Raw genomic sequence first — 12,226 nt, 5'->3', positions numbered from 1 at the left:
TGTGTATCCAAGCTTAGTGAAATTTTGCAAAGTTTCGTATTTACTGAATTTGAAAAACTAAAATTCTATTAATTATATAATCTTTTTAATTAATCAACCATTTAAAAATAGCGTGATTTTATTTTAACATTTACTAAGCCACATTCTTACAATTTTAATAAATATTTTGAAAGTAATGTTTTCAAAAAACAATATTTGCTAACGTATGCTAAAAATAAGAATGAATGCAGACATCGGAATATTCGAGCAGATTCTCAGAATTTGACGCGTTCGACATACATTTCTTCTTTAGTACTACAAATATTACGTTCCGTCCTGCGATTGTACTCAATGGAACAAATAATACTACAGACGAAATATAGAATATAGATTCATACAATCGATGCAAGAACACGACAATAGTGAGCTATGATTGGTTGATAATAAAATGGCACAAAGCACTCATTTGAAGATATACGACTAGTTGTTGTTCATAGTACGATACTATAATGCGATTGGTCACATTGCGCCAGACAAACATATAACGATAACAGCTCGTATACATAGATAGATGGAGTACTATTTCGCCGTACAAATAAATGACACGCAATAGTGAAGAGCCAATAAAAAACGAGGCGCAAATACATGATTTTTTATATATCGTGTGATTAAACATACAAACATTAGCGAGTAAATCATAGTTAATAATCCCCGAGACGGAGCAGTGGCGCGGTGGCGTATAATAACATGAAAATTCGTATGTTTTGATGTGTCGAGTGTCGAAGCATGAGCACGGCATGACTCCCATGCCCTGCGTACCTACGGAAGGGCGTGCGGTGCCGATTACGTTTACTATGAATGATTTTATCTCTTTCTAAACTCGAGTGTCTGTGAATGACCGAGTGTAACAGCGAGCGTACCAAATTACGGATCGGATAGTGTTTATTGTTGATGTATTTTGATCATTCGGTGAAGATAAGATTTTTGGTGGGTAAGTTTATCGTCGGGTGCGGGTGTGGAGTGTGGAGTCGGAGGCGCGCGGCCCACGGAATTTATTGTCATATGGAAGCGCGCGGAGCGATTCGTTCCGCACACGGCTCCCTCGCTACACGACGTATTTACGCACTTTATGGTGAAGATACTGCGTATATTTAGTGAGAGCGCGCGCGTTCCGCCGTATCCGTTCTCGTGTGACTTTCATCATCGGTTGTAAACAACTTCAAGGTTATCCGTTGGCATGTGGTAGTGCACTGTACGATCGGGTTGTGGGATGCGCGAGTGATGTCTGGCTCGGGCGCGGGCGCGGGCGCCGTCGTGCGCCAGGGCCACCTGCGGAAACTGAAGACCATGAAGAAGAAGTTTTTCGTGCTGCGCGCGGAAACCGAGGAATGTTCAGCGCGGCTGGAGTACTATGAGTCGGAGAAGAAGTTCAAGGCGGGCGCGGTGCCGCGGCGGGTGCTGCCGCTTAAGAGCTGCTTCAACATTATGCGGCGGCTGGACCTTAAGCAGAAGCATGTGATTGCGCTGTTCACGCGTGAGGAGCAGTTCTGCATCGTGGCGGACAACGAGCAGGAGCTGCACGCGTGGCTCTCAGCCATCCTAAAGCAGCACCGCGCCGACGACGCCAGCGCAGAGCTGCTGCATCCTATACGTGAGTCCTCACATCTTACACACTCATTATTACACGGAAATAGTCTTTCATGGCCAGCATAATAATTGCAATTGCTGACAATATTACAATTTTTGGCATTCTTGGTTAAATTGCTACCATCAGATTTGTATCATTTATTGACTACAATGAACTATGAAGATATTCAGTGATGCAGTAAACTAAGGACATATTCAATTTAATCATACATGTACTTATACTTAAAAATCTATTGCAAGTCAATACAATAACAACACAGCCAAACTTTTATCAACTCAGTAAAATATTTTCAATGTGATAATACAAGAAGGAAAAGTTATTTTCCAACACAATGTAAACACTCATAATTTGCAAAATAAGTTAAATAACTGGCAGTTTGTTGAAAACTTTGCACAAATATGTACTGTAAATGAAAAAATTATATTTAACCATTTTCCTCATTTATTTTGAGTTGCAAAATTACTCATTTAAAACAACAAACAGGTAAAGGGGTTTATTTATGGTAAATACCACTCATTCATCCTCCTGCATGTGTCCAATGTGGGTCAAGACTATCTAGGATTTTACCACCCTTGGCTATCTTCCTTTTGTCAAATTTATAATATTTTACATCAATATTTTTTGCAATGCACGTAACATTTAACAAGCCTAAAAGTAGAAACAAAATATAAACTATCAAAATAATAGAGAGCTTGTGCCATTCTAAGGACATTTACGCCATTTCCTTGTATGAATGATTGTTTTTTTTGTTTACCTTAATGTCATAGACTTAATTAAAACTTGGTTATTAATCAATTCACATGCGTTGTCTGAATCTTGTTCTTATCCTCGCATAATGAATTGGTAGGTCATTTCAAACAACAAAGTTATATTTACAGACATAATTATATATTATACAATGTATTTTTTATTAAATTTATTATAATTTGAATATGTTATAAATGGATTTTTATGTTGCGAGTTCTTTGCACATGTTTGTGCTTTAAAAAGATATTTATAAGGTAATAAATTACCACAAATAAAGAATAAACAGTTTGTTTTACATTTCAACATAATTATGCCGAATAAATTGTCTCATTGATAATAAGTTTAGTTAATTAATTGTGCTATTCAACAACATTCTCACGGGAAATATTATGTTAAAAGCTACCGAAGTTTGTCAATTACATAAAGTGTCCTGTAATTATATGATGGAGAAAACATTTTCAGAAACCTTTCAGTGTCTATAGAGCTTTAAAGATGTGTGAATTTTATGAAAGTGTGCAGACAAGCACAATGAGAGACCTTACCACGCTTCTTAGCAGGGCCATTGCTCCTTATATTTATATTTTCCCATCAAACAATGATGTTAGTAATAAATATATATCAAAACCTCGTGTTTTAAAATTAACAAACAAGTATTATATTGTATACTAAATACTAAGTAAAATATTATGTTAATTGGATTAGAAATAAAATGGATTCAATATTTTTTCAAATTGACTGTTAAATTATTTTTGATTTCTGTTTTCAGGAAGTGTTATCAGCACAGTATTTTAATACAACAAACCTTACAATAAATGCAACTACTGCCTACAATGTGCAATATAATCACCTTAAACATTGAATTACAATTTATTTGTGATGTCTGGTAAAACTCAAACATATATTATGCATATAGTGACTAATACTCCTAAATCGATTTTAATATAAAAAACATATACCATAGTTAATGTTTAGCAGAAAGAATCTTAACTTAAGCCATGACTAGGGCTTGGCGCGCAGTGCACACACACCAGGAACAGTTTCATAGTTTCCGAAGCCTTTCAGTACTAAAAATGTATTGGATGGATATTAATTCTGCTTTTTAAAAATATATCTGAACATAATAATACTTATTACTAACTACTTTCCTTTATTTTTGTATTATATGTTTAATTACAACATATCTTTAAGTTCAGTGTGCCTCTTGGCAACAATCTTCTCCTCCTCTAACAATTTTCATTAGGTTCGGTCTGAAGCAACCCTTCTCCAATTCTGACCCACCATCAGCTTTAGATCATCCTCCCATCGCTTGCTTTGTCTTCCTCTTTTCCTTTTGCCCATCTCCAAGGTAACAGTCTGTTCAGACTGCACCATTTCTCCTGAATACTACTCAGCATGTGTCCCGTCCATACATAATTAATAAACTGTTGTTTTAATGTAGTTCCATCTGTGTACTTTACAGCCATTTGGGCTATTGTCAACATTGATTTCTGTAGATTTGTTTTCATTAAGTTAGGTTTTGAAGCAACTTGGTGAACTTCAGATTTATCGATACGCAATTTTCTTCTCTTCTGACACAGATATTTTTTTTGTCCACTTCAGTATTTAAAGCTTTAGTAAACTTGAAGGCACGGCATACTATTGTAAAACCTACTTAAGCATACAAGACATATTACATAGTTCTATGTCCACACTAGAAAAGTGTGGTGAAGTCCCCTAGTACTACGACAGGCTTTCGGTGTTAAAAACCCAATTGCGGAATCGAATCTAACTCATTCTACAGACGTCCTATGCCACAACGAAGGTTGTGTCAATATTATGAAATTTAAAAACCAATTACGCAATCGCGCATCTGTAAAAAAAACATCGACCAAAATGTAGTTTATTAAATAATCAACAAATTGGTTTGTAGAAGAAAAAAATTACACGTATCTTACGTTTAATCTTTGAAGGACACGGCATCATGGTAGCAATCAGTTATTGACCCTGGAGTGACGTGCACTCACGTAAAACTACGGAGTGGAAACATGGGTAACGTGGTGCGCAGGGCCGCAGTTAGGAAGCCGCTGGGGGATATGGGACATTAATATGTTACATATATTATAATTAAATCCATGACATTATTTTATGATAATGTCTTGGACATTCATAATATTCACATTATTTTACTATAATTAAAAATGGATTTTTTGGCTTCACAGCAATGACTAGATCAAATGAATATAATGAAACCTCGAGTTTATACATATCCCTGAATTTTCGAATATTGTAAACATATATTTTGACTGTCACTGTTGTATATCTTGGGTAAATAGTTAGATGTGGGAACTCAGAACTTAATAATTATGAGGAATATTTAAGTATTATAAATATTGTAGTATGGCGTAACAAGTAGGTATCTACACTGAATAAAGTCTTAGAAGAATTGATTACATTATTGTTTGTAAATTTGTATTCTATCGTATCTAATGTCTAATCTATATCTAATCAGCCTGTTTTTACCCACTACGTATAAGCCTCTTGTTGCTATTTCGTTCCTGAATGATACGCAAATAATGATTTCAGTGGTGAAGTGTCCGTATAAACCGGTTCCTGTCTTCTTCCCTTTTGTAACTTACGTAAAAATATAATAATATCATTAGACTTTAAAATTAAACCATGGGGGGTCCCCCCGTGAGCATGGAGGCTGCAAAGTCTTCGAATCGAAACGTTAGGTGAAAAAGCAAAATATTAAAACCACAATAAAATCCGAAAAATAATTTAATTTTAATGTCTTACATTCGCGTAAACATAAGAAATCATTATTATTAGAAATATTTGCAGACCGCATTCATACATATTAGTATAAAATTGTGGGATGAATTACAAAATAAAACTTGACTTTTCAAATTAATTGCATATTAATATTCTTTCTCTCTGACGTCTTTAGTCTGTCGTTTTCAAAATTCGTCTGTATTTCACACTCCTCTCTTTTCATCTCGCTCACACACTTTACATTCCATTCCAAGCATCACACTAACGTTCCATTCCTACATACCTATATGTTGTGGTTTCCCCTATAGAAAATTTCACCCTACGCCACTGATAGTTTGACGTCAGACTACCGAGTTGGTAGTTTGTCCCAAAGTTTTCGCACTTTTACTGTCTGCCATCCTAGGATCACTTTGGAGGTACACTTGTCTCATCTAATGCTATACCCAGTTCCATGTTTATTTTCATATTTAAAGTTCGTACAATCATTGCCTTATAAGTACATCTATTACTCTAGTGGTAACGTTCGTAGGCTATGAAACTGGTGAGGTTCTGAGTTCCATTTCGTGATCTCCATTGAACTTTGTGGGAATATTCCGTTTTAAAAAAATATACCTAAAGTCTTAGAGATTGGAATGTGTGCTACATGAGGCAATAAGCTACCCACATTTCAAATATTTAACTTATAACTTCAAATAAATAAGCTTTCTATGATTGAGTATATACAAGTCATCATCCTTCTATAACTTTTTGAAAATAAAGCTTGGGTTTTATGAATATTATACATATAAATTTCCGTATTATATAAACACCTAATTTTCCGTTAAAAAACAATATAACAACCCGTCCATAAGTTGTACCTACATAAGTCAAAAAACACTGTTATCATTTTGCGATATTCCCTAAGGCCAGCCGCGGTGGCACTAATTAGTCATATAGCCCGAAATGACGTAGGTTCTTTAAAACTTTTATGTTAATTTTGTTTACCGAGGTCTGGACACAGGACCGCACTTAGGAAATTTGAAGTGGGTAATAAAGACCGAATGAATTTAAATATCAGGTAAAAGTAAAATTATTTACATAATAATTGTTTACGTTTTAGAAATACGTCATCCTATCACGTCATTAGTTACGTATAATCGTTAATTACTGCGTAAGTTCACTACCGTTTAATTATTACGGAATAGCAGTTTACTGTCGTGAATTATTTATAAAGGAAACTATTTCAAAATGTATCAAAAAATGCACATGTGTTTAATCGTTAATTCCTGCAGTAGCTTACAACAGTTAAATTATTCTTGACTTATAATTTATCGTCGTTAATTATATATACAGAAAAGATTTTCAAAGTGTAATCAAATATGAATAACTGGACTAGGCTGGGTAATATAGATGTGTAATGAAATAGTAAATAAAACCTTTTTTAAGGAATTATAATATTATTGTGCAATGTGCATATTCTTTGCGCGGAAAGGCTGTTAATACAAATCGAAATACCTATAATAAATAATCAAACCATCTTGTTTAGACCTTGTGTCATAAAAAAACGATCCGGCATATTCAGGGCGCTGCCAACTAATTGATACTGGCCGTACAAACATGCGATGCGAATTAATCGTGCAATTAGAATACTCGTGCAACAATTTACTAATACTGCGATCACCAATTAATTCGCTATAAATGTTTACGTCTGATCGCTAGGCCGAACTATTAATGCAATACAGTTCGGCCGAGGGATTGACAATTAATATGTCGGATTAAACTCTACACGGGCTGATAATTACTGTAATGTTCTTTAAATCAATTTACTGGATGCTGTCTTTGGTACTCGTGAGTCCTCTATCAAGCAGCAATAGGAACTATTGTGTGTTGGTATGCAGGATATCTTGTTAGTGTAATTACAGGGTATTAGGAGGCTTAATTTAAATAAGCGATTGTAGAGTTTAACGTTCCCATCACAAGTGATGTGTATCTCATCACTTTGTTGTATAAATATATTTGTATTATAAGATCAAATCTTTATCTTTTTGGCACAATTTAATTCACGATGAATTAAACTTTCGATATCTTGTTCAATACTTTCATTTTGCAATTAGCCCTTTGGTACATCGTCGCAAGCGGGGGAGCGTCCCACGCTCCGTCCGCCCAAATGCGTTCTCATTAAAATTCTTGTTATTCTTAGCCAGTTCCGGTTACTGCATTCTCATCAATATCATTCATCCGCGCTTATTGATCGTGTTTGTTTGTTATTTCCAGGAATAAGATATTTTCTTCGTAGCTTTTATTTTTGCATTAGCTGTTTTGTAGCGTAATTTTATTGACAATGCGACAATAATAGTATTGTAAAACGGGTTGATAGAATTGAAATTGTGATAGAATGTATTCCCTGATTAAGTATTTGCATTCTACGTAAAAATATATGCTCTGAACATTTTTAACGAAAATGAAGATACAGATTACATTTAAGTTGCTGTATGTGGTAGTAAGTTTTTTTTTTTTCCGAACATCCCATTTTTACGCTATTCGTGAATCAGGTACGACACCAACGACGAAAGTTGTGAATAATCGGAAGAGATATCGCGGATTATTCCTGCAATCAAACCCGTTAAATTTTTTTCAAATCCTTATTAGTTTAATACTGGTTCTTTTAAAAACATCTTTGGGAACAGACTGTCTGTTCCACTACGCGTAAATACGGATAACGGTTAAAAGGGGTGTATAGAGATAAAGGATAATACTGATCTTGTGGTTATCACACAAATGGATCGTCGACATTGTTGCTAATTATTGCTAAATGATTTTAAAAAAATGTCGGAAAAGAGCAATTTTACAGGTGTCTAGATAAAATGACGCTAGCACCATTCCTAACTATGAACGCCTGCATCCATTTCTCAAACGGCCTTCGCAAGATCCCAAGCTTGTAAGGAATGTGGTCGGACTCATTAAAATGTGGCATTCCTTGGTCACGTTCATTGTCAACACATACGTAACGCACGTTTTAATTGTGATTTTTATGCTTCATTACCGTCGTTGAGAGATAATTTTTCCGTTTCTTTTATGTGAATGTGCGTAAGTTGTTTAATACCGGCAAGGCCACGTGGCGGCGTTGAATTAGTAAGTACCGTACTGTTTACTGTCTCCAACGAATGATGGGTTTGATTGCAAAAATTTAATACATTGCTTGACTAGGTTAGAATTAATCCTTAAATGCGATTTGGCAAGATAAGCATGAAACCCATAGTTTTCACCATAGTATTGTATAATACGCTTGTAGCTGTATGCAATAATCGAGATACACTTTCACATATTTCGTTAAACTCATTTTCATTTCTATCATTGATATTGGACGAACATATCGCTATTTACATCTCTCGTATAGTCCGGTGAGACGGCAATACATGACCGTAGAGAGAACAGGCGCAGCACCAACGGCTTTACGTGTTTTCCGACGCACGGCGGTATCACACCGCCAACTTCCTGCCTCCGAGCTGCCACTGAGTAATTTTCTGACCCGGCATTCGAACTCGAGACCTCAATGCGGTAGTTAACGTAGGTACGCCAACGCGGCATTCACTTACCGTATGATTATCTGGGAATCGAACCCAGATCGAATTTTTTGGTTACGGCCCTGATGAGCTGCCGCTGAACCAATGAAGCTCTTTGTCTTGTCGGAATAAAAAATAACAGTAGTTATAAAGTTTGTTTTGCAGTTCTAAACGCTTTGTAAACTCGTGTTGTATCCACCCACAATCAGGTGCAATTGCATCATAAAAAAATGTCGTCGGCAGCAATTTTAAAATAACTTAATGAGTAATATTTTCCATGTAATGTGTTGTTAGTTGTTTTTCTCGTATTTTTGTTGTAAATGCAGTTTGTGGTTGTGCAACTACGTGACATGTTCACGTCTGTGTTCTGAGAGACAGTTTATTTCCATCACACGTAATATGTTATTAGTTTTCCACAGTATTGAAATTAAATTCATAAATACGATGGAGGCCGCTTGTTATAAAATAAAATAATAATCTTAATCATGTAGGCTTATAAAAACTATTTATGATAAATCATTACATTTCACTTCTCGGTAGTGGCTGTATTCTATATCCGCCCGGATAGCGACCACCGCTCAGAAGTGTTATAATCCGCCATAATGGCCCATGTACTCGTAAGTGTGTCGTGTCGTGGGCTCAGCCTGAGTACATCCGGTTCCAACAGGCCGGCGTAATTGTATCGTCTGACGACGGGTAATCATCTCTCGTCAGTCGACATTCTATTGGACCCCACTCCACTTACCATCAGGTGCTGTGGGCTCACTTTTCCTTGCCCGTAAAAAAAAAGTATCACTGTTCTGTTGCTGGTAAGTGACACTCCCCATAAACAGTTCAATTCAACCTGCAACTTTGAGTTACGCAGTACCTCTGCATATCAATGCATTGCGCTCGTCCTGACATAAACCATCGGATTCTCATAATGCCAATACGCTGCCTATAATGTACTTCAAACTAGAAATCCATTATAATTACTAGGCGGTAGATCTTTATCTACACCATGAAAGCCCAAGGCTTTGTTATTATTTTGTTTGCATGCGGTAATCTCTTGAACTACTGTTTTCATTAAAATAAAACTTATTTTATATTATAATTAACGTCTTTTATATTATAATTTTCTCCCAACGTTTCGAAGACTGCAGCCTTCGTGGTCACGGGGCGGACGGTCGAAGGCTGCAAAGTAAATTAAAATGTAAAATACCCCGATAAAATCCGCAAAATAGTTTTATTTTAATGTCTAACATTCGCGTAAACATAACGAAATTAATGTTTTCCAATGGCGAAGGGTGAAATATTGCAGAAGGTAACCTGAGGCAAAAATCATGTCCTTATTTAACATATCGCGGCCAATTTACCAGAAAATAAAAACTAAGACAAATATAAATAATCCAAAAAATGAAGCCGGTAGGAATCGGGTTGCATGGACGCTTCGCCACTGCTGCTTTCATTCAAAAAAATCTTTTAAACACCGCGAGCTACACTATAACTTAGTCTCATAGGGTGTTTATATCAGGAAAGGACTTTAACGAGAGCTGATCCAGTAATGGTATATCGTCTAGCAATTACTTACGATCAGACGGTCCACTAGCTCCGGGCCGTAAGGCACGGTTACCACCACATAACCGATCAGTTGCTCCCCACAATGGCTAGGCGGTAGTAATAAAGTGCTTTCCCCTCGAAACCAAAAAAAGATGGCCTAGCTCGGTTGTGGTCTGCCTACAAAATGTGTAAGATTGTGCAATAACAACACCGCATTGCATTATTGTTTACATGTTATTGTTTATTTATAGCAAAGGGCGCGTGTCTATTTGTGTGTATTCTATTTGCGTACGCGGCGCGACCGTGGCGAAGGCCTATGAGCATTAGTCCCCCTTTATTATGTATAGGGGTTGGAGGTCGTTGGATCACAAGGGTGTTTCGATCTGGCCGGCATAGTTGTGTCGACTGGCAACTGATAATTATCTCTGATCAATTTCTATTCTTCAATTAGTATCCGGTGTGGTGGAGTTGCTGTGTCGTGTTCGTACCAAAAATATTATGTGGCTCAATTCTATAGCTGTTTTTGAATTTGCAAGGTGTTCGGGTTGCACAAAAAATATGGCTATTTTTGCATTCCAAGACTATTAAAAAGTGTCCGAGGTAGTCTGGTTTGTTTAACTTTTTCTTCCTACTTTACTTATGTATTAGCATTAAATATAAAACTGTTAGGCATATTTTAATATTATCGTAAATACATAAATACCCATACATTCTAATAATAACCAGTACATTTAATTGACATGAATGAGGAGTTTAGTATATCTTAGTTGCTAGGGTAGGTAAGTGTCATGGCCTAAAGTCTTATGTGATATCTCTAGCTTGAGCGAAAAAAAAAAGTCCCTATGTGATGGTAAAATATGGAACTATTTTCTCAATAACGTTACCTTAAAACCGTAAAATCAAGTGGTGTCCCTAAAGGTGGTATTTTTATTTTCATAATAATCACAATTAAGGATTGAAGACACTGTCTGCTCAGACAGTGTCTTCAATCCTTAATTTCAAACCCATGCCATGAATTTTTATTTAAGTAGTTATACATAATATTATATTGTGTAAATAGTGTTATTGTTCGATTGCTTAGAATATGGGAAAAAATACACGACTCCATGTAGTTTTATTGTGATTGGCTGAGAGAGTAACACGTGATTAACGCATCGGTCTCTCGACCAATCAATCACAAACATCAAAGCTAATTCGACTTACGTGTCGCGTTTTTTGGTACATTCTAACGGGCTAAATAGTGCTGTTGTTTATGAGTCAAATATACATACAAAGTTGCTAATCATTTTGTATAAAAAATATTTGACAAGTGCCAACCCTATCTAATCCGACATCGACACAGCCCTAAGCCGCCCAAACAGAATCAAACGGCGCGTGGAAAATGTACTCGCGACCGTCAAGGTAAATGGCCGTGCCAGTGACCCTAAGCGGTCTGTGCCATCCTGCGAACAAACAGAATGACTATGATCACCTACTAATAGATAATGTGGATACACGTAACATAATAGTCGGAATAGGTATTGCTGTGACGTAGCATCGGCTCGTGACAACCGATGTTAGTAACAGCCTACTCCGGGACCGCGTGACACCCCTAATTGTTTTATTAATGTTGTTAATATTATACAAACAAACATAGTGTACGCATTTGTCCCTAAAGGGTTAGGCAGATGCGCAAGGACACCCAGTTTTCATCTGTGTGTTCCGTTCCATGATAGGAGCTGAGCCTATCGCTATATCGGGCACATATTCATGGCTCCGGGTTGATACTGAGCAAAAAAACTCATTATCATTTAACCCAACCCGGGATTCGACCCAAGACCTCAGCACTGCAATCATACCGTAATTCAACTACGCCACTGAGACAGTTTACATTTAATACTATATTATAAATGTGAGTTTGTTAAAAAATAACGCACAAACCGTTGAATAAACTATGAAATTGGACACCTTTGGACTCAATTCTTGGTTAGCATTGTAGACTACTTGATGAGGAAGATATGTGCTCAGTAATTGGCACTTT

The 12,226-nt window shown here is 36.4% G+C and overlaps 1 protein-coding gene across 1 annotated transcript in view; it reads left to right on the top strand.

The window, feature by feature from the left end:
* The first annotated feature begins 480 nt into the window (after positions 1-480).
* LOC115441776 (insulin receptor substrate 1) overlaps positions 481-12,226 on the top strand; it is a 33,597-nt gene continuing 21,851 nt past the window's right edge. The window contains exon 1 of the mRNA XM_037437077.1: positions 481-1,630. Within this exon, the coding sequence (XP_037292974.1) occupies positions 1,261-1,630 (370 nt within the window). The 5' untranslated portion in view covers positions 481-1,260. The remainder of the gene's footprint in view (positions 1,631-12,226) is intronic.

Source organism: Manduca sexta, chromosome 10, assembly GCF_014839805.1.
Source record: "Manduca sexta isolate Smith_Timp_Sample1 chromosome 10, JHU_Msex_v1.0, whole genome shotgun sequence".
In the NCBI taxonomy this organism is placed as follows: Eukaryota; Metazoa; Arthropoda; class Insecta; order Lepidoptera; family Sphingidae; genus Manduca; species Manduca sexta.
The sequence above is the reverse complement of the archived record's forward strand: the minus strand, read 5'-3'. Positions and strand labels throughout refer to the sequence as shown.